This window comes from Indicator indicator, chromosome 22, assembly GCF_027791375.1.
Source record: "Indicator indicator isolate 239-I01 chromosome 22, UM_Iind_1.1, whole genome shotgun sequence".
In the NCBI taxonomy this organism is placed as follows: Eukaryota; Metazoa; Chordata; class Aves; order Piciformes; family Indicatoridae; genus Indicator; species Indicator indicator.
Window position 1 is genome coordinate 12,272,854 of NC_072031.1, and position 23,794 is coordinate 12,296,647.

The following is a 23,794-nucleotide window of genomic DNA, read 5'->3' on the forward strand; positions in this document are numbered from 1 at the left end:
CTGCTCTGAAACCAAAGCTGAAGTTGTGTTTGTTGGAGACCTAAGCATCCAAACACCAGCCCAAAAGCTTTCATCTCCTTCTGATGACTGAAACCCAATTAAAGGAGAGCTGGGTGACAGGTTTCACACTAAACATGGCTCAGCAGAGATGCTCAGCAGCTCTTAGCTCCCTGCTTTATCAAAGCTGTCACTTCCCCTGTCTCTAGGAATTGGTAATAAAAAAAAAAAAAATTTGATTCACCTATAATAGGTGTCAGGATAAAATCAATGGTCTGTCTGAAACGTGGGTAATTTCAAACCTGTAGGTTTTCTACCATGAAGCAATTTACATGAAAATGAAAAAAAAAAGAGAGAGGAAAAAATAAAGAAAATTAAGAGAATGAAACACTACAGTGCCGATTTGTTCAGCATATCAGGGAGAACAGAAAGGAGAGATAACACAGTTCATAGCAGGATGGGCTTTGATTAAACAAACAGGCTCAGGTTCTTGTTTGCTCCAGCACCTTTCAAATAGGACACACTACAAAAGCTTGAAGCAACTCCCATGTCCCTCCTTTGCACAGAAAAGCTGCTCCCAGAATGAGGGCAAGCTGAACAGCCAACCCAATCAACTGCTGCAGGTGCCCTTGGCCTCCTTCAAGGACTTCATGGATCTATCCAGAGTGAAAAACTGAAGACCTTCTGTCACACAGGACAGCATTACCTCAGGAAAAGGCAAAACACCTAGAGTAGTAGAGCAAAAGAAACACACTCTTTTGCCCTTCTGATCCTGCACCTTCTGCTCTCCATAGCTGTGGTCTGGAGATGCTGCCATGTCATCCTTCAAATGAACTGATGCTTCCTGGCTTGGAAAACTACTACCTAATGAGGCCACAAACTGGTAGTCTCTGCTGTCTCCATCACTGCTAGCAGCAGTGGAGTCTTCATCCAAATGGAACTCAAGCCCTGTCTACACTCATGCTTTGGCACAAATGACTTTGGACAAAGACCACTTACAGTAGTGAAGTCATTTAAAATGGAATAGGTTTTAAGGCTCCAAGAAGACAAAGAGATTGAAGGCAAAGGCACAGAAGACAACTGCGTTGGTGTGATGGTATCTGACATGAAAGCACTCCACCAACATTGTCAGAGACACAGGTGTGTTGGTGCAGTTTCCATAGGCTTCTGAAGAATTGCTTTGCCCAGATGGAGGGAAGTGAAGTGCAGCTGCATGCTGTGAGCATTCTGGCCCAGCTGTTACAACAGCTATGGGGACTGGACCATGCCAGGCTCTCCAGCTGCTCTGGATCTCCACATTTCCTACCTGCAGAGTTAGCTTCTCCAGTTTCATTTCCAGAGATCTGTTCTCCTCTTCCAGCTTACTGCGTTCAGCTTCCAGCTCCTCAATTTTCAGCCTGGAGAAGAAGGGAAACTTAATAAACACCATGTCCCTGCACAGTCCCACCACAAATAATCAAATGAAACAGGAAATCACAAGCAGGATCACATTATTCCTGTATTCAGGATGACACAGCTACACCACTGAGACAGTTAAATCATATGACTGCAAGATACAAGTTTAGATGAACAGACAATTTGTAAAAGTCTATTAAAAAATATCCAACTTTGAATATTCAGCAAATCCAACCTAGGTACTTCCTGAACCACAGTCTGAGTCTAGCCCATCCTGTCCAATAACTACCAACAGCTAAAATCTCCATGAGTGCATCAAATCATATTTTGATCTGATTTATACTTTTGGCCTTCACGATCCTCCTCAGATCCACCATTTAGTTACCATTTAGTTATCTGGAGGAAAATTTAGTTCATTTTGGTTTATGTTTCATATGTGACTGTGTTGCTGAGCATCTGTAAGCTCTGCTATGGAAAGCTGTGAATAATTGTACCGCTCTGAAGTGGGTCCAGAACTGGCTGGAAGGCTGGGCACAGAGAGGGGTGGTGAATGGTGCCACATCCAGTTGGTGGCCACTCACTAGTGGTGTCCCCCAGGGAGCAGTGCTGGGCCCCATCCTGTTCAATATCTTTATTGATGATCTGGATGAGGGGATTGTGTCCATCATTACTAAGTTTGCAGATGACACCATGTTAGGAGCCGGAGTCAATCTGTGGGAGGGTAGGAGGGCCCTGCAGAGGGACCTTGCCAGGCTGGATGGGTGGGCAGAGGCCAATGGGATGAAATTTAACAAGGCTAAGTGCAGGGTTCTACACTTTGGCCACAACAACCCCAAGCAGCACTACAGGCTGGGGACAAAGTGGCTGGAGAGCAACCAGACAGAGAGGGACCTGGGGGTGCTGGATGATAGTAGGCTGAACATGAGCCAGCAGTGTGCCCAGGTGAGCCAATGGCATCCTGGCCTGCATCAGGAATAGTGTAGCCAGCAGGACAAGGGAGGTTATTCTTCCCCTGTGCTCAGCACTGATCAGGCTACACCCTGAGTACTGTGTCCAGTTCTGGGCTCCTCAATTCAAGAGAGATGTTGAGGTACTGGAACATGTCCAGAGAAGGGCAACGAAGCTGGTGAGGGGTCTGGAGCACAGCCCTGTGAGGAGAGGCTGAGGGAGCCTCCAGGTTGTTCAGCCTGGAGAAGAGAAGGCTCAGGGGTGACCTCATTGCTGTCTACAACTACCTGAAGGGATGTTGTAGCCAGGTAGGGGTTGGTCTCTTCTCCCAGGCAACCAGCAGCAGAATGAGGGGACACAGTCTCAAGCTGTGCCAGGGGAGGTATAGGCTGGATATTAGGAGGAAGTTCTTCACAAAGAGAGTGATTGCCCATTGGAATGTGCTGCCCAGGGAGGTGGTGGAGTCACCATCCCTGGAGATGTTCAAGAGAAGCCTGGATGAGGCACTTAGTGCCATGGTCTAGTTGATTGGATAGGGCTGGGTGATAGGTTGGACTGGGTGATGTTGGAGGTCTCTTCCAACCTGGTCGCTTCTATGATTGTATGATTTCCTGAAGAATCTCAATTTAGTCTTTCCTCACATTAAGGATTTTCCACATTTCTGCTCATCTTTATTGCTTTTCCTTGTTCTTCAAGTTTTCTATGGATTTTTTTTTGCCATGAGAAGAGCAAGAACTACAAACAGCACTCAGATGTATTCAGTGGTATAATGGAGCTTTCTGTTTTGTTCTCACCTCCTTTTCTGACACTGCCTGGTACTCTGTTTGTCTCTTTAACTACGGAGCACTTACCTGGTATTTTTAGAAGCCTGTTCACAATAATGCAAGATCTCTTTCTTGAGTGATAATAGCTCATTTAGAGCCCACTATTGTGGGAGTAAAAGTAAAGGCATTTTCCTTCTTGTGGGCATGGGGTTTGCAATTATTGACGTACAACTTCATTTCCCACCTCGAGCAGCATCATAAGACTCTTCTGAAAGTCTGATAAGATGAATAATTTCATATTATCTCAATTTCTGTCACCTCACTACTCACAAATTCCTCTTTTGTGTCAGACACAAATCATTCTAGGACCTAGTGGAAACCCCTGGTATTGTGAAAACAACATTTATTCTTTGATTTTTCCATCTTTTAACTTTGTATTATGTGAGCACATTAATGGAAGAAAAATGCATCAAGCTTTACAAAGTGAAAGGCATTATCTTATCTCTGGCTCAAGAAATCCTGGAGACAAAGCACTAGAAAGTGGGAGAGCCTTCTGGCAAAGTACCCCAGGAGCTTTGACCTGCCTGCGTCTACCACTGGCCATCCCTGCAGACAGTACACTAGGAGAGCCAGGCCTCTGTGACTTTTATCTTCTTATTAATCCAGCAAAGAACCTTCTTTCTTATTCCACCAGAGTAAAGTTTCTTTGTGACCTCTGGCTCGAAGCTTTTTGAAAAGTCAAATATACCAACCATATCAGCTTTAGCCAAATGATTGCTGAATCCTTCAGAGAGCTCTATCAAACTTGTTAGGTAGGAGATAACTATTATAAAATGTTTGCTGCAACATTTTTGCTTGCATTTAAGTACAGAGTACAAAAACCTTAATGCTGCTTCAAGAGTCTCACCTCTCACATGCTCACTTCCTGCAATTAGCTGTGTAACTCATGCATTTAACACTGATCTTTGCATTCAGTTTTCTCAGGATCCTTTTCCAGATTTTTTTTTTTTTTTATTAATTCTCTTGCTGGATAATACTCACTTTTAAATCTGCATCATAGAATCATAGAATGGTCTGGGCCAGAAGGGACCTCCAAAGGTCATCTAGTCCAACCCTCCTGCAGTCAGCAGGGACATCCTCAACTGGAGTTTTCAATATGCAGGGAAATAGGGAGGAGCAGTAACAGAACCCTCACTTTGGTCTCTTCTCCCAGGCAACCAGCACCAGAACAAGAGGACACAATCTCAAGCTGTGCCAGCGGAGGTTTAGGCTGGAGGTGAGGAGAAAGTTCTTCACAGAGAGAGTGGTTGGCCATTGGAATGTGCTGCCCAGGGAGGTGGTGGAGTCACCATCCCTGGAGGTGTTCAAGAGGGGATTGGACGTGGCACTTGGTGCCATGGTTTAGATAGGCATGAGGTGTAGGGTGACAGGTTGGACTTGATGATCCTTGAGGTCTCTTCCAGCCTTCTTGATTCGATTCTATTCTATTCTATTCTATTCTATTCTATTCTATTCTATTCTATTCTATTCTATTCTATTCTATTCTATTCTATTCTATTCTATTCTATTCTATTCTATTCTATTCTATTCTATTCTATTCTATTCTATTCTATTCTATTCTATTCTATTCTATTCTATTCTATTCTATTCTATTCTATTCTATTCTATTCTATTCTATTCTATTCTATTCTATTCTATTCTAGATCAGGTTGCCCAGAGCCCTGTGGAGCCTCACCTTGAATATCTCCAGGGATGGGGCCCCAACCACCTCCCTGGGCAACCTGTTCCAGTGTTCCACCACCCTCATAGTAAAGAACGTGTTCCTAACATCCAATCTGAATCTGCTCTTCTCTAGTTTGAAGCCATTGCCCTTTGTCCTCCACTACAGGCCTTTGCAAACAGTCTTTCTCCATCCTTCTTGTAGCCCCCTTCAAGTACTGGAAGGCTGCTATTAGGTCTCCCCAGAGCCTCCTCTTCTCCAGGCTGAACAACCCCAGCTCCCTCAGCCTGTCCTCATAGCAGAGGTGCTCCAACCCCCTGATCAGTTTCATGACCCTCAATGAAGCTGAACATCTTTGCACCACGACAATAAACAACGCAACCCATCTGCCAACATCCCAAAATCATGCAACAGAAACTGCAGGTGCAACAAAGAAGTCATCTCTCCTGTTCACAGGACAAAAGTTACAAACTTTGCCATGGAAGCTGATTGATCTACCACATCTTCAGTACAGAAATGCCTCCTTTAGAAATATGCAGCCTGAAGCACTTAAATTATTTGTAAGCCTGACCCCTGCTGGTAATTCTCAAATGTTTTAAGGTGTCATCTTTTTCTTTTTCTCCGACTTTTGGAAGCTTCTAAAATGCCAAGGAGCAGCTTTTAGCATTGTCCAGGCCATTAAAAGAGATCATCAATAATTTCCCAGAGAGACACAAAGCTAACAGGGATGGAGGATGCTGAAGGAGCAGGAGACTGCAAAGGTTGGTGGGGGAAAAAAAAGGAAATTCAAAATGGAATTAATGCTTTTAACAGCTTGTTTCTAAATGGATTGCAGAGCAGGCCACAAGAAGAGCAATGTTTTTTTCTGAGGACCAACAGCACAGCAGCTACTGAAAGGTCAGAGCGAGACACAGGACTCTCTCATCAGTACTTTCTCCATATTTGACATGCTGAATTTTAATTTCAAACACATTTCTCCCCATCCAGCCTCCCAAATAAACTGAGATGTTGCCACTATCTGCCTGCAGAACTTCTCTTCGTGTGGAGGTTTAGACTCAGGCTTCTTAGATGCCCTTTAAAAACCACTCATAGCAGAAAACACTTCAAAGATCCAAGACACAAGCAAGCTGTAACGAGGGTGGGCTTAAGCCATTATATTTTTTTGTGCTATTTCACCTGCAATTTTAAGGTTTAATGGCTTCTTTGTGCCTCACTGAAGCAGATGTACCCACACCATGTATTTTGCAACCAGCAGCACACTCAAGCTCACTTGCAAGCACAGCTGAGGTTCACAGCCTCTCCCCTATGAGCTGGCCCTAAGGCTCATCTCTCAGATGCCTTCTCCTTCCCAGCAGCCCAGCTATCAGGGTATCCTCCTTCCCAGCCACAGGGTGGAGGGCCAGGGGAAGAGCAGCCCTCCCCTCCATGCTGCCCCAGCTCTGCTCTCCCCCAGAGATGCTTCCTCTGTGCTGAGGACTGAGAACATCACTGTAACCTCTTTGTGCCAGAGAGGCTGGTAGGACTGACTACTGCTTTCACTACTTACCCCTCTTCTAACCTATTTTTAACACTGTTAAGTGTCCTGGATCTCCAGTGGGAAAGCATTAGGAACCATTAGCAAAGAGTTTGTGCTTTTCTAGCTTTGCTTTCCAGCCCTGGGGAGCTCTTCCCAATGGCAAAGAGAGAGGAGCAGGGGAAATCCTATCTATATATAAACACAGCAAAGCATTTGCAGCTGATGGTAAGGATACAGCAGTCAAATACTGAAAAATATTTACTTGTTTTGCTCTTGGATTTTTTCATTTGCATGAAACTCAGGTACAGGGCCAACTGTGAACTGCTTTTGGATGCACCAACATCCACAAAGGCAGCCTCAGTCTGCACACACCTTGTACTTGCTCTGCCCAGGGACATCCACACAAGATAAGTGATGCTCTTTTATCACCAATTTGCATGCCTCAACTTGTCACATATGGGAGTTACTTTCAGGTAGGAAGAACAATCCAAGATAAATTCATGTGAGAACTACAGAAAGCAGAGCACAGAAACATCTGGGTACAGCATAACCATTTATCAACTTAATGTTTGGCCTGGAAAGAATGTTGGTGTCCATTTAAAAAGCAGCCCTGCAGCACAGGGAAGGAAGAAACATCAATTACTTTCTGAAATATCGACATCATTCTCAGGTTATGTGATACAGGAAAAAAAAAATCATTTGGATTAATTTCTGGAGAATTCACCAACTTGTTCTCCATGAAAGGGTTTGAAAACACGAAACGTTTAAATTGTCTGCAAGAAACATGCTGCTACCCTCAGAAAGTGAAGTCATTTAGAAGAGATTGAGCTGAAAAGTAAAAATCACTGAACAGGATTACTTCTGATCTAGCTCATACCAGAGCATCTGGCAGAGATCTCAGTATCTCTGAAAGACTTTCCCTGCAGCAGATGCAGATGGCTTCAGCCAGGGTCAAAGGCTCCACAGGCAGGCACAAGGTAAATTCAAGCCACCCCTGCAGCCTTACACGGGATCAAATTTAGTGCAAGGATACTGATTCACTGGCATTTGCTCAGGCTTGTGGGTTTTCCCACTTTCAAAACCTGAGCTTTACATTGCTTTTACTGTCCCAAATTAGAAAAGGAATTAAGGGGGAAAAGAAAAAACCTACCTACAGCCTCAGGTCTGTTGCAATGACACTTGTGAGAATCAGGAGACATCCCACTGTGTGCATTCAGACTGCCTAAAACGTGCTTGGATGGTAAGCAAGAGCTGCTGGAGAGACAGGCCAGGCTGCTCCTGGTTTAGAAAGGGAGAATAGAGGAATCTGGTTTTGAACAGCATCTAGGCACTTCCAAAAGCCTCTCTCAGTCCAGAGCTTTTCAGTGGCATTAACCAGTCACGACTCCCCACCATCACCCTTCTATCTTTCTTTTATTTGTTTTTCATCTTCTCAGATGTGTTATGTGATTGCCTGGAGCAGAGTGTGGATATCACCGATGAGGACATGTCTCACAGAGGCCCCATCTGTGAAGAGGACATGGCCATGTGGAAAACCTATTGCTGAACAGGAAACTATTGAATGGAGCAGAAAATGTATGTGTTGGGAAGATGCTATTAAGGGATCCAGATGGCATTGAGATGGTGTTAGGAGCAGAGCAGACAGAATTCCTGCAAGTGTGACTAATAGGCATTGGCAAGGACATGAATTTCTTTTGAATTACTGTAACTCTACCCAGTCACTAAATCCACAGAAAACATTTAGGATTTACTGGGGTTGTTAAGTTTGACAGCAGAAAGAAAAAGTTCAGATTTGTTCTAGCTGAAAAGGTCCTTCAGCTGTTGCCACTTAAGTCTTTAGTGAAGTTCTCTTAAAAGAGATTCCTTTCATTTATAGGTTCTGAAACAGGAGTTACCACCGGCCCTCTAAAACTGCTAATGGCTAAGCACCCTCAGCTTTGCTGCACCCCATAGTGCATGGACTGAAAAGTTTGACCACTTTTTCTGCAGAATATAAGCAAATATTGTTTCAGAGGGAGCAGTGAGAAGTGGGAGAAATGACAGCCTTAGCAGTGCCTTTTATTGCCTCTTCAGAAACGATGATGCTGGCAGAGAGTTGCATGTTGAAAGTTATAAAAGGTCTGACGAAAGAGCACTTTGTTCTCAAGAGGAGGAGGGAAAACTGATCAAGTCTTTCAAGTTTCTCACTAAAAATTTACTTTCCATACTGCAGAAAAATGAGACAAAAGATACATTTCTAAAAGCTCTTGTTCACTCACAAGAGGTGAATACAGATTCAAAGGATTAATATGGATTTTTAGATTTTTTTTCCTCTCTTCTATGTCTCTCCTGCTTTTGCTTTCAGAAGTTAGCTTCTTCCCATGGGGTATACATGAAAATGCCTGGAGGCTCACAGCTCGTTCCTGCTCTGCAGACTCCCCTCCTTGGCTTCTGCTGGCTTTCCTCCATTTTCCACATACCTTCATGAGAGCAGCTAACTGGGCTGGGCTCTGTCCAGAAGAGCAGACAGATCATACTGCAGGTCAATGGGATTTCAGAGACCACTACAGCAACGTAACTCCCTCATAAGCTGTGGCATCTCTTCTCCCACTTTCCAATTGTAAAGTTTGCATTCTTCACCTCTACTTTGCTCCACAGAGAGGTTGTGGAGTCTCCTTCTCTGGAGACTTTCAAGACCCATCTGGATGTGTTCCTGTGCGACCTGTGCCAGATTCTACAGTCCTGCTCTGGCAGGGGGCTTGGACTTGATGATCTCCAGAGGTCCCTTCCAACCCCTAACATCCTGTGTTAGAAGGAAGGAACAACAGTGAAGCTTTCATTGCTTACTCCACCTTAGCAGCTGAGTAAAACTGGTCCTGTTGAGGCCCATAAAGACACAGGAGGTTAAGCACAGCAGACCTAATCTCCTCCCATACTAATTTCTCTTCTCCTCCAACCCCTTCCGTTCTTTAATCATAGCTACCCAATTCTCCTCTGCTGTATGGAGAGGACATGTCCAGCCAAGCCACAAGGAGCGTTCTGAAATGGACCACACCGTATCACTCATGAACCCCAAAAGCCTGGGGAAAGATAGGGATTCATCTTGCTTTATTTTGAGAAGAAGCCACTCCTATGAAGAAAGAACTTGAGAGTTTGAGAAGATGCCTGAAGTCTGAGAAGACTTCTGAAGAAGACACAGAATAGTCTACAGTAAGGAAAAAGGAGCAGGGACTGTCTTACCAGTTCTCCAGCAAAGCAAGCTGCAGCAGAACACTTTGCACCAAGTCATTTATTGCTAGAGCTGAGCAGTGAAAAGGATGATTAAAACCAAACAAATCCATGCTTTTTGGAACAGCTTTGTAGCTCAGTGACTAGAATCAGAGCCTGGGACAAGTATTTAAATCAGCTGTAAGAACAAAAAGCGGTTCAGTAAAAAGAGACAGAAAAAAACCAGCCTGGAATCAGACCCTGGGACTGCAGCCTTTGTGTATCCATAGCCTCAGGAGCATGCAGTGCTGAAATGGGAAAGAGAAAAGACAAAGCATCACCATGAAGCAACTGCAGAAGCTTAGCCTCTGCTGCAAAAGCTTTCAGTGAATGGCCCATCACTGGAGAGTAGCTCTGCACCATCAGCAGCCTTACTGGGAACAGGCCTTGTGTCTCTCTCACACTCTGTGTGAAAGGCTTGACACAATTCCACAAAAAAGGAGAGATAAGGCTAGAGAAAAAATTCTTTGAAAACAAAGAGAGAAAAAACACTATCTAGGGGAGTTTAGGGCTACCTTTGAGCAGAACCAAACACAACTCTGTAAGAAGCCAGTACTTGGGAGATCCACTTGCCCTTGCCCAGGAAAGAGGTCTTAATTCAGGGCAACGCCAGACATCTCCATCCCCACTGCCAAGAGCCTTCTGCAACATGAAATGGTCCTGGACTGTGTGGCAATCCAGATGTTTCCCCTACACACACTGTCCCTGAAGCTGCTCAGTTAATAGACAGCAAATGCTGTTCAGTGAAGATAAAGACCAAATAATGAGCCTTAGAGATGAGAATAAAGAGGCTGAACATCTCCTACATGAAAGGGTGCTGCAGCCCATACCAACCCAGGGAGGGAGAGGCCAGGGAGGTACTGTAGAAATAACTCTAAAAATTTTCAGCTCCCAGAAGACAGCAAAGAGGATGCTGGCTTTTCTGATACAGAGGCAGGGTATTAATCAGGAGTGACGGGTTTAATGCTGCTGAGGAGGTGCTGAATGCTTCTGCAGCAGTGTAGACATCAAAGGGGCTGGTGTGCCTTGGCAAAGGAAAAACCTGAATGAGCTCGGGACAAACAAACATCCACAATATGCAAAAGTAGATGGAGATAGGTTTATTCCTCCTGAAGAAAAGGGAAATTATAGCATACTATCCTTTACCAGAATTCAAACATGGAATATAATAAAAAAAGGGAGATGTATGGCTTGAGTCTCCAGAACTATTAGACCATCTTGAGGGAACTATAGGGGTGAGTCTCTGAGATTATGTGTACGGCCCTAAAATGTATTGGAATAGCTTGGATGAAGGTGTGTTATTTCCAAACACCTCCTCCCTGCTGTGGAACTGGGCTTTCAAAGCTGTAAAACAAGCTCCAGAGGCAGAGCACAAGAGCAAAGTCATAAAGCACAGGCCAGTAATTTCTGCTTTCTGCAAGAATCTGCCTGCTGCAAAATCCTGCTTTTGTTCATATGAGGCAGTAATGCCTTAAAGTTATGGAGTTGAAAATATAAAAGAATTAAGAAGTGAAACTCCAATCAAAGTCTTACATTGCTGAGAACAAAAAATTCATCCTGGATGATCGGTTTTGCTCAGCTTAAATAAAAGAAACTTAGTTATAAACATTCAGAAACAGATGAATTTTTCTGTGCTCAGTATTTATTGTGGCACCTGCTTTGGGATGGAAGCTGCAAATGCTTCAATAAATACATGGAAAGGTTGTCTAGATTCACTGTAGCTTTTGTAAATGCTTGTGTATTCTCTGCTAAAATGCTGTTTTGTAACTTCTCTTTCACTGAATCACAACAGGTATCCCTCTGCCATCTGCAATGCATGAGGGGAAACATCCCTCTTTTATCTCCAGTGCTGCATGCACATCAGTATCACAAAAGCTAGATTCTAAACCTCTTCACACATGTGCCAACAGATCCTGTACTTACAGGCAAGATTTGGTCAAAATAAGAAACAAATGGCAATGCTGTTTCCACAGGAAAGAATGTCAGCAGTGAGGGACAGACACAGGAGCCAGCTTCCTGAATTAACTGAGAGAAAGAGATCCTAAACATAAACAGAAAAGAGCCTGCAGCCTCCCAAAAGAGGGGGGAGCTTATAAAGCATCTAAGTGCAGGAGAGATCAGGGGCTGAGGCTTTCTGTCAACACTTCATGGATTTCTCATGTCCTTAAAAGCTGGTGGAAAAGTAAAAACCATGTTCAGAAACAGAACATCCTACTTCAGCAACCAAAGGAAAACGTGTTCTGATCAATGCCACCATGCTGCTCCCTGAATCACAGGCAGCCTGTGTGCACAGGCAGTCTACCTGCAGGTAGTTTTTCATCTGTTGTAGCATGGTGAGGTTCTATACCTGGGTACTCTACCAGGAGATGGCAATGATCAGGTAATGAAACCATTTCCCTTCTCTTTAGTTACACTGAAAGCAGCTGCATTTTCTCAGCCTTCCCCTTGCCTTGCCCACCTGAGTGTGTCAACCTCCTCCTTGGTGATGATGGTACTTTGCTCAGCTGTGCACTCTTGAGACTTCAGGACCTTCATCTCCACCTCCAGCTGCAGAAAGGAAAAGGTGTTAGTTGCTCCAGTACTAGTAAGGGGGACACACAAACAGTGAAAAGAGGAGGAGAAAATCACGATGTTCAGCATAGATCAGACCTTCCTCAGAATATGGGCACAAAGAACAACTCTTTGAATTTCAAAACCTTGGTTAACTCTACTTCCCTTTTGCCTTGCCTAGCACTTTCTCCAGGGTAGATGGGGCAAAAAGTTGATTGTTTTTCTAAGCATAACTTTGGCTTGTCTTCCAGATGTTTCCCCAACCTGACCCCCATGGATGCAGAGAATTATCTGTGTGGTAGTAGGAGCTCGCTGGTACCAGTGATTTAGTATTGACAATTCAACCTCATTTAGCTTCAATTCCTGCCCAAAAGAAATGAAGCACAGGATTATCCTGTCTTGTCCAGGACAATTCTGAGACACATACACTGAATCCAAAAGACTGGGGAATATTTCCAGCCCTTTCCAATACACACTTCTAGCTCAAGCTACTCGGGTAGCTCTGATGGAACAAAGAAACAATTCAGAATGCTTTCTGCCTCTGGCCTTGTTTGGGAATGAGCTCACAAGAAAGCACTTCAAAACTCTACAGGCATGAAAACTTCTTACTTAGACTCCACCATTCCCAGGCTTCCTGATTCATGGGAATCTGTATTCCTAATCCAGCTATCATGATGATGCATAGAATGATAAACTACTTATGTTACTACTTTCTCAACCCCTCAGAAAATGATTTATTATGACATGACAGCAGAAACATACTATCAGGAGGATACTCAAACTTCTGTTCCAGCATCATCTCCCAGCTCTGACCTCCTTTACACTCATCCTTCAGATTTTAGATTTCCTTTTGTCATCTGTCTTTTAAGCACCTGGTGACTAATTACCCTAATATATCTATTGACAGGAACAGTATTTTCCACTCAGGGGAAAAACAATAAGCAATCCAGCTCTAATTATAGATGCAAAACTTATGACCACAGAGAGCTCAGTGCTCGGCAACAGGGAACTAATCCATTAATAGACCATTGCCTTCAACAGCACCAAGTAGACTTGTAGAATAAAACCCTCTTGGAACAGCAAACTTCATTCAAAGACAGGAGGCTGGTAGAAACTCCCCAGTTTTACAAGGAAGAGGAACATGCTGACATGTGCAGTCATACTGCTCAGCCAGAACTGAAATTTTGACATACTGCCTCTTTGCCCTCCCATGCTTACCAGAAGAGACAGACAGAGCATGGCAGCACTGTTAGCAGGAAAGGGCAGAAAAGGGATGGCTGGAGTATTCTCCCTCCCCTTTTTGATACCACAGGGATGGAGCAGAAGAGAGAGGGCAGAAAAGAGGTTTTAGCCAAATTCCCCTCCGCCACCCCCGAGAGCCCTGCATTTCCCCCCTGCCAGTCAAAAGGCTTCAAGGAAGAAAAAAAAAATAAGCAAAGGCCAACCTGCATCATCAGGCTGTACAAATGTTAATGTATATTAGCTGCCTGATAAGATTATCACAGCTAGCAACGCTTCCCTCAATTTTCTGATTACTGAGCTTATCTCTCCCAGCTCAGCCCATCACAGATGGCTGGGGATAAAGCAAGCGCACCAGATAATTCCAGGAATGTGAATAAAAGGTGCTGGGATGAGGAGCAGGCTTCAATTCCAACCTAGCAGCAGGAAAACACTCATTATATCTCCTGTTTCCCGTGTCTGCTGAAGCCTGGATGTGTTTACTATTCAGAGTTCTGTGCTGCTTTCTGGACTGCATGTGGACAGCATCTGAAGACAGGAGGGCTGGTAAATATGTTTTTTATCACAGGCTACGCGGGCTCAGCCTTGAGTCCAACTGCCACCTGCTCACTGACACGAGCAGATAAATCATGGCCACCTTCTCGGGGGAGAAGGGGGAGACGGATGGGGTGGGCCAGGAATCTGCTGCTGTGAGCTGGGGGTCTCTCATGTGGGCTGCACAGAGAGCAAAGAAACAAATGGAGTGTCTAATGGGAAAAGGAACTGGGAGAGTGAATGCTCTCGAGCGAAGGCTGCTCTGGAAAGCATCGGCGCAGGTCTCGCCTGATACCCAGCGATGACAAATTAGTGCCAGGTAGGCTCAGGAGCAGCGTGATGAGACTCTGCTGGGTTTCTAAGAGTAAGCTGTTGAAGGAGAACGAGCAGGGAAGGGCACAGGGACTGTAAGGGCATTTTATGCAATTTCTGTGTTCTCCCAATTTTCAAGAGCCAAAACTACCTAGCCTGAAAAATCTGATGAGCCTGAGGGGAGAAGAGAGAGAAGGGCACAGTTATATCTCTAAAGATGAAGCTGGCTTGAGTAGTTGAATGTTGATGCAGACCTGCTTCCCAGAACTAGCATTAAAACTTCTAGGAAGTTTCCATTTCAGGCCAAGGCATGACTTTGTCCCACAGCAAATTACTGTCATTAAAGCCTTGCTAAGAGTCTATGGAAAAAAAGGAAAGTAAAACAATTAAGGTATTAAATATTTCATTCAAAATTAAATGCTTGTTTCCTTTAACTGTTAGGGTTCCAGTAAGGAAAACGTCCCTGCCTACCAATCTCACAGATTATATTAAAAATGTTATTTATGCCTTTTCCAGGGCAAGACAAAAGTTAGCTGAAATAAGATGAAGTGGCTCATTGCTGAGATCTGACCCTCCTTTTCTGAAGACAGCATGGTGCAAGCCAATTGGTCTTCACAAAACATGAATGAAGAGAATAGGAAAAAAAAAAACCAAAACATAACGAATCTGTTTACAAAACCTTCCTCTATTTGCAGTTTTATCTGCTGGACAATTCCAGGAGAATATGATCTCCCCAGCTTCTGGTCAGACCCAGCACACTGGTACCAGTATAACGCTGCACTGGTCATTGCCACTGCCTGCTCCTCCAGCTGGACTTTCACTCCAGTTCTGTACTTGTTGCACTCAAGGCAAAGTGGAGAAAAGAGAAAGAAAAGCAGAACTGAATGAGGAAAACAGACAACAGGAAGGCAGCAACAGGAGAAATACAAACCCATGTTCTACATCGTTTTCAGTACTATGTGCAAGCCTAAGAGGTGAGGAGGTTACCAAGACTGTTCCTTTGACACAGCCTCTGAGCAGGTGGTAAGCATGAAATGACTCACTGTGGTAGCAGAACCTTCCTGTCCACTTGCCCTCTTGGGACAAGTGGTAAAGAACAACCTCAAGAAGAAATAAGAAAAAGAAAAACCACTCTCCTCTTACTGTTTTCTCTGCCTGATTCCAATCACCTCCCTTTTCCTCAATTACTTTCCAAGCCTTGTCTCTCTTCTTCACCAGATGCTACTTCCAGCAGGTATTATTTTGGGTTTTGGACTAACTCCTAAGTTCTTCCAATTTTCATCAATAATTTTATATAACTAGCCAAGTTAAACTTTTATTACTTTGAATACATTAAACTAGTAGAAGCCATTACCCAGCAGAGAGGGGAAAAGGGCTGCTCAAATTACAGCTCATTGCTGTATTCCCCCATTCAGTACCAAACGACCTAGGTCAAGCTTAGATCCTTTAGCTCTCTTTTATGTTGATCTGGTTCTTTTAACTAGCATGGAGAGCAGAGAGAGATTTGTCCCAAAATTCAGCATTGTATCTCCTATCCTGAAAACTTCACCTACGACTTCTGCAGGGGCTTCAGGGTTAATATCGCCCAGAATCAGACCCCCAGAGATATCCCCACTGCACAGAACACATTAGCAACTTGAAAAGAAACCAAGCCATTATTTTAATTATTCTTTTTAAAGTTATCCCAAGTTTTTATGACACTAGAAAAGCCAAGATAATGAGCAGTGTCAGAGCCTATGCCTTGTGAATAAAACACATAAACAGATACTTAACATTTTGACTATGCGATGTTCTCAGAATATTTTCTTGCTCTCAACCTAAAATGATCTCATTTATCCTGAAACTTTCCTACTCTCTTTCACTTTATAAGTCTGAATTTCAGTCCAGCTTTACTGCTTTCAATAGGAAGTGGCCAGGACACGTCCAATATATAGAATAATTTTAGAATGTCCACTTCCACAAATAGGCAAGTCCCCCAAAATGTAAAATGAAAATAACTTTTTTCCAGAATAAGTCCTGTCATCACAACATTTGAAGTGAGAAAGAGAGGAAGGAAGAACATGGATGGATTTTTATCTAGTGTTTAATTAAATGCCATATCATTCTTCTTTCAGCCTTACTTTTAAACCTGCCTGGACAGGATCTCAAGATGGTGGTTCTCCTCCAAGTGTTAATGACATAGCAAACACCCACAGCGGTGTAAGAAACATGTTCCTTGCTGGTTCTCCCTTCTGTGGGAATTATTTAAAGATATATGAGATGACAGGAGAAACATAACATTATAAATTAATCTCCTTACAGATAGAAGAAACAAAATTTGACTTGAGAGAGCTGATTTCCTTGGTATTTGTCATTTGTGACCCATACTTGTCCTCCTCCAAGTACTCCTGAGTCTCTGCAATGCCACAGACCTACTGTTCCTCCCACTTGATTCCAGCAGGCTTCAGCAGTCCTGAGGATGAGCCTTTCCAAAGCATCCTACTGTCCACACCCATCTTCAAAATGAGACCCAGCAGGGGACTCAAACTTCTAAACCAAACCACTCCCTGCTGAAAACCACATTCAGGAGCTTCTGAAAACTTCAAACACACTGCCCAAAACAATGACCAAAAGCTCTCTTGGGGTGGCCTCATTTGGGGGAGCAAAGGACTCCAAATCTCAAGTATTTCAACTTGCTGCTAAGGTTAGAATTTGCATGTTGAGGAAGAAAGAAAACAACAAAACCAACCCCAAAAAAAACAACGAAGAACAAAACCCGGGGCTGTTTTATTCGCCCCCATGATGTACACGTATTTCACAGAACACGTGCTGGAGACACACAGTTATTATTTGAATAATGAGTGCATTTTAGTGAGGGGCTGATACAGCAATCTTGTCCTGATGAAGTGTGTCTGCACGTCATTCAGCATTCTTGGAGCTGTAAAAAAAGCAGGAAATGCTGAATCCATTATAAATGTCTAAAGGTTTAGTTAACAATGGGCTGATGCAACATCCTTTGAAAGGCCTTCCTCAGCAAAAGAGCTGATTTTAAAAGGCAGAGATAAATAGGAACTGAATTGCACAGAGCCAGCATGGAAAGGTGAATTGAGAGGTTGTGTTTGACTACAAGCCCCAACACAATTCAAGAAGCTATTTAAATACATAAATATTTAAATGTATGACAAGCAAGCAGACTTGGAAGGGAAGAGTGTATGCCAAAATAGACAAGAACAGAGAAATGGGACCCTGAGTATGACCCATACTCTGAGGTTTGAAAACAGGCAAATTCCTCTTCCCCAGCAGCTGGATTCACCAGTTAGGTTAGTGATGCCATTCGTGCTTCCCTCTAAAGGGTGTAGCAGTGACTAAGAATCTTATTTGCCTCTCTTCCCACAGAGCAGCAGCGTAAGACTGGTGACCTGTTATCTACAAGCTTATAAATCCAGTGACAGGACAGAAACCAAACGTATAAGAACACCAGTGAGTTTAATTTGAGTGTCCAGCAACACCACAAGGTGGTAAGACACCATGCTGAGCACTCCCATAGATCATTCTGCTCAGCAAAAGCCTTATCACCTCTTCCATGCTGACATTCTGAAGGGCTGCTCCCCTAAAACATCAGCAGAGAAGCACCCATGGGGAGAACTAAGCCTCACCAGGTTTCTTAGTGAACTTCACTCTTCAAAGGAATAGGACAACACTTGCAACCCAAAGTGTTACTTGCCATTTAAGAAACAGGTTAAGCAGCCCAGGATTAGCTGGTAGATTTTCTTGGGAAAATTAATCCTTGATGCCATTGTGAAACAAAAGCAATAAAAGCAAAGAAAATCAGATACTCAATAACAAGTGGTTTAGAACTACTGATTTCCCACTTAGGAGTAACAAAACAAACATTCTGGTTTTTTTTTTTTTTTCTCTTAAAGGAGAAAGCCTAGCTTGGATCAGAGCTGCCAGCCTTTTGAGTCACCCAAGCTGGGACACGCTTGCTCTGTGTGCTGATTTTAGGGCTATGCCTTTGAAGTCTGGTAAAGCTAACGTTGGGGGGAATTTCCAACCCACCACAGCCTGCTTTTTATCACTGAGAAGACAGGGCTAGAAGCAACCTTCCAGCAAACAGTTCCCCAAAAATGTACGTGTGCATCTATTTTATTGTAGCTCCACACAAACTGGGAAAGAGACATGTGCTGACTTCTGCTTCTCTTCAATACAGTCGGGATTGTGGCTTTTTTCTTTTGCCTCCTGTTGCAGTAAAAAGAGAGCAATTTTTCAAGTTTATACCGAATGTCATTCCATTTCATTTCCAAATATAATCTCCCAGAGAGAAGGTTCGCCTGCCCCATTTCCAATCTCCAAAGTTAATACACAAATTTATATTCCTTTCTCCCACTCGCTCTCCTAAATTAAGAGGCGTAATTACCAGGGATGCTTGCTACAAACGAATAAAGTGCCAGGGGAGAAGAAGCTGTCACTGCTGGACGCCTGCAGCAGCCACCCTCCTCTCTCTCCCATCCCTGGAGGAGCTTGCTTATGAGGCAGTTTCTACCTTTCCCATTAGTCTGTGAGCAGGGGTAGCTCACACACAGGAGCAGACACCAACCCTCTCTCCCTTTCCAGGCAGGACAATCATAAGGAACAAAATTACGAAATGAAATTTAGGCTGTCAAGGAGTCACTGGTGCTTGCAAGGATGATTCCTCACAAATTCACCTTTTGCCTCTCCCTGGCTCTGCTGACCTTCTGGGTGATGTCAGGTTTCCTTGATGACAGTGGAGAAACTCAGATCTGCAATCTAAAAATTCAGCCCCAGTCTCATCCCTCTCCCCCCTCCCCATCTCCAGCACCCTCTCAAAAGGAAGATTGATTATTATAATCAGACTTAGCTCTGACACAGCATTTGCATTTTCAAAGCACAGCACAGTCATTAACTAATTCATCTACCCCAAGAGAGCCCTAATGAGCTTTCACCTCTCTCCCCTTTGATTCCCAATCTGCAGGCAGCCCCCAGCTCTTCTTCAAACACCTCCCCTCTACACTGTGCTGCACAAGTGCAACTTGGTGAAACTCCAGACAAGCTCAGCGAGCCAAATTCAGTCCTGCTGCCAAGGAACAAGCTCTGCTGCTAGCAGCTGAGGAGAACAAATGCACAGGCACCCTGTTTAAACTGGTTATCCAAAGGCTTCCACATCTCAGCACAATGGTTTAGGGTATTACAGGAGACAGTTTCTGTTCTCCAAATAAAGCTAAAAGGATCCTGAAATTACCATGCTCTGGTATGAGCAGCATCACCTAGGAGCCTGAGCTGTGTGCCCAGCTCCAAGCATGTGAAGAAGGAACCATCACCACACCACACTCTCCAAATCTCCAGCCTCCTCCTGCACAGCCCATCCAGCAAACTCTTCCCCAAACACCTAAAGCACAGCTTTGCCCCAGGACTCAGCTTCCTGCCCCTGCTTAAGTCTCACACCCCAATGCTGCCAGATGCCAACCCTCTCCACTCACCCACCTCCCTTGGCACATTTCCACACTGTCCCAGCAGAACTGCAGGACCCCCCTTCCCCAACCTGTGGATGCTCCATGCAACAGCCCATTACTGTTGATGAGCAGTGGTGTCTAACTGGAAGTGCTTAACCTGTATTCAAATGATCCATTTCAAATACTCCTGTCTGGAATGCTTAAAGAGAGAAAACAAAACAAAACAAAACAGGAAAATATTTCTTTTCCCTCTTGATTTTTAATCTACAGCAAACAGGGCTGTTACTTGAACAGGGCATAATGGGACAGGATTGATACCATTACCCTGCAGCAAGGCACTAAGGACCAAGACCTGGTATGTCACTTGGAGGTGCAGAAGGCTGTGCAAAGCCCTGCAGCTCTGAACAGCCTGAATGCTCAGGCTGAATCATCAGCACAACACTTAGGTCCCTTTTTACCCACAAGTGGCATATATAAAACCAGACACCAGTGCTGGAAGGAGCCTGTCCTTCTGTCTGGAGGACAGATGCTCTGCTGATGCTACAGCATGTTTGAAGGCAACTGGCCTGGCCACCACCACAGACTCCATGCCAACAGCAAGTAACATGCAACAGCAGTCATCATGTGAGGCCCAACTTAGGATGGTTTTGAGAGTTTTGTCTTCTTGAGCTTTATTGCCCACTTCAACTCCCACTCCCAGAGGAAGGAGCAGACAAGGAATTTCTTCCTCTCCACCTTGCTGCAGCCCTGTCCTGTTCACACTCCCAGGCGTTGACGAGACCTCACCACCACCGCACGATGGCAAAAGCCTCAGACAGCTCCACATCCAAACCCCTCTCTCTGCCCTAACAGATCACCTGATTTCTATGTTCATTCAGCTCAGAGCCTCTCTGCTGTTATCAGTCTCACTCCACTACTTTCAGTGTGCAGATGACTGTTGCCTTTAATTACTACCGAAGGCTCCTCCCACTGGGGAGAGCAGAGCAGCTGGTGTCCACTGAGAGGAGGAAACTCCAGAGTAATTAGCCTTAAATGGATGACACCTCCTAATTGTTACTCCTGGTTAGAACAGCAAAACACACAGTAAAAGTCTCTTCAGGGAACCTGTCAAGGTGTCAGGCTGAACATGCCACAACCTCATCCAGTGCAGCCACAGCACTGGCACAAAGGAGTCGTCTGCTCTCCAGAACAGCATCACACAGGTCACTTCTTGCATGCAGCTATAGAAACCTTTGCTAGAAGCAAGTCTTCCAGCAGCTGTAATTCACAGGCAAAGCAACCAATAAATCTGAAAAGATGTCATACCTCCTCTGTACGAAGTCTGAATACAGTTTCCTATAAAATATACTCTCAAGGAGTTTCTGGAGCATTCAGTCAACAGTTCTCATTAAACAGTAGCTGCTAAACCCATCTCTCACCCCTCCCCATCAGTTCTCTCATTGAAAAATCATCACATAATAAGTCAGAGAAGAATCTATGCATTTTGCCTACCACCTAGGAAGATCAAAGAGGGAAAGGAAGAAGAATCTCACAACCATTTCTGTTCCTTCATCTCCTAACATGAATACAGTAGAATCAATCTCTGCTTAATATTGAAAGAGAGCAAAGGAGCCTTCAGTGAGTGCTAGACTTGAAAACTGAACTTAATCCTCTTGCTCCAGCTCACATGGAACAACCCACAGTCTGTGCTTCAACATGCTTTTAAGGAGAGCTCTCTCACTCCTGCTACATCTCCAGCCTAATTTTGCAGTTCACTACAGCTGGGAGCACTGTTTCCTGGCATGTCTCAACAAAGAGAGGCAGGGTGAGCAGGGGTCAGCAGATCTTCATGTTCAAGGTGCTTTCTGAACTCCCAGAGATGGGAAATAGGAGGATAGGGCAAGAAATCCAGCCATGGGAAAGCAGCAGATCTCTCAACAGAGCCTCCCAGCAGCCTTCAAAAAACTGTCAGATGCTGGAAAGAGTCTTGTTCCCCAAGCCCTTCCCAAAGAACAGGATAAGAAGAGCAGATTGAAGGTTTTCCAGCTAAATGACCACTCCTGAGGCTCTCCTGAGACAACAAACAGTGGTCTTTTAATGCATAAGAAATGGGAAATCTCACTCCTCTTGCCAAAAAGGAAAGGTTACAGGGCCCTGCCAAGACTGCTCTGCCCATTTTAGCCTCTCAGGATTACGCCTGCAGTCCCTTTCCCTTGCCAGAACAAAAAGCAAAGAAGCAATTGCCTCTAAAATACCATATGTTCAGTCCTGGTGCCAAAGCAGAAACCTGGCATTTCAACCTTTGGTGAACATGTTCTTGCTGCCACCAACATAAACTCTGAGGTCCAGCTCGGAGGGGAAGAAAGGTGTAATAGATGTGTGGTGGATGACATTAGCACTGAGCATCAACAGGACAGGGCCTGGCAGGAGCTTGGTTTTATACAGCCAGTCTTTAGAGGTTAATGAAATATTCATAAATAAGTTAAAATTCTCCTGACAAGCTAGATCCTGTAGTACAACAAAGAGTTGTCAGCCTCAATTAAGTGATTCCAAAGAGGCAGGGCACTGCCATTCATTATTTACCAAGAGGTCATAGGAAAAATTCTGCTCTATGATCTTTCTTGTCTCTGTGGATAAATTTAGGTTTTACAGCTCCTGCTGGAGGACTCCATTGCCCTTACAGAATGGCTGATACAGACCCCAGCCTGCACCACTACTGCTCACCCCCAGCATCCATCAGCCAAAGGCAAAAAACCCTGGGAACAAGCTCTTCTAAGGGCACTGAGACACAAAAAGATCAAAAGCAAAACAAACAACACAGCAAAGTGATAAGGCTGTCAGTGCAAGGACTAAGACAGTCTTGAAACTTCATGTTTTTTAAGCCTTTACCTCCCTTTTTGTAGACACAAAGCCTGGCCTGGGCATGAAAACCTTTGATCTGCAGGCACATCCATTGAACCTTCCCTCCGTGCCCCCCTAGATCCCACAGCTAGAGACCTTCTGATCTTCTCTCATGCTCAGGATATACTGTGCCTACAGAATCACATTTCTCAGATCAGATCTCTCGGGATGTTCCTCTTCTGAAGCAGGAACAACTTCCCAGGACTGTGTAAGCAGGAGGAAATTGGTGTCCCTCTTTCTTACAAGTAGGAGATGAATTATTACTTTGTCCCATCCTAACATGACTTCAACAGACCTTTCCCCCATGGCCATGCACTGGAAGCACACATTCCCTCTACAGCATCTCCAAGCTGCCTTTTAGGTAAGGCAGGAAGAAGGAGCAGAAATTACTGAACTGTATCCAGGACCTCTCACCCAATTTTCCTCTACTTCTCAAAGTGTTGAACATAGTAGAGAGTCCCTGTACCCTCCAGGAAATATTAGTTCATCTAAACCAAACCACAGGGATCCGAGGTAGCCCACAAACTTCTTACAGGCTCTGTAAGGGTGGATGTAGCCTGGAAAATCACAATACCTGTATGCATGTGAATTATGCCTTTTGTACCTCAAGGTTGTGGCTGCTATAGTAAGACTTCTGATAATATCTCTGTCCCACCTGTTTTATTTTACTAGGTAACTCAGTAAAACTCAGATTTTAGAGTGACAAGAGCAACAATGACAACAGGGCCACTCTATCTGCAGCACAGCAGTGTCCTCCACACAGGAAAACAACTTTCTCCTCTGCTCAACAACTGAAGGGAAAAAAGCACTGCCCCTTTCTGCCTCCCCAGTCTTTGCTCCAGCTAAAATGCTACAATGCAAAGATGAGAGCACACTACCAGCCCTCAGCCTGTTTCCAAGCTGAGCAGTGGAGCAGTTGCTCTCATCCTTGTCACCAAGAAGCCACCTGTTGTGTTGGTCAGCAGCACTCCAGTTTCAGGGGTACACCTCCAGCATGGAGGCCTCTCCAAATGATGACCTGAGATGATGATCATTGTTCATACATCCCATCTCAGCTTGAATTTATGTTCAGGTTTGGGTCAGACTGTTTTCCTGCAATCCAGCAGTACCTGTCCCACAAGGAGCCCAAAGGAGCAGCAGCAGTAAGGCAGCTCCCCACTTTAGGCAGCAGCATTTCCTCCTCCTGAATGTCCTAGAACTGCATCAGCTGGAATTGCCTTCACTGAGAAAATGAAACAATCCT

The 23,794-nt window shown here is 44.3% G+C and overlaps 1 protein-coding gene across 1 annotated transcript in view; it reads right to left on the reverse strand.

Annotated features, from left to right (window-relative positions):
- Positions 1-23,794, reverse strand: part of MAD1L1 (mitotic arrest deficient 1 like 1) — a 384,158-nt gene that overhangs the window by 161,656 nt on the left and 198,708 nt on the right. The window contains exons 13-14 of the mRNA XM_054391055.1: positions 12,045-12,133; positions 1,304-1,394 (exon numbers count right to left, since the gene is read on the reverse strand). Of these exons, the coding sequence (XP_054247030.1) occupies positions 1,304-1,394; positions 12,045-12,133 (180 nt within the window). The remainder of the gene's footprint in view (positions 1-1,303; positions 1,395-12,044; positions 12,134-23,794) is intronic.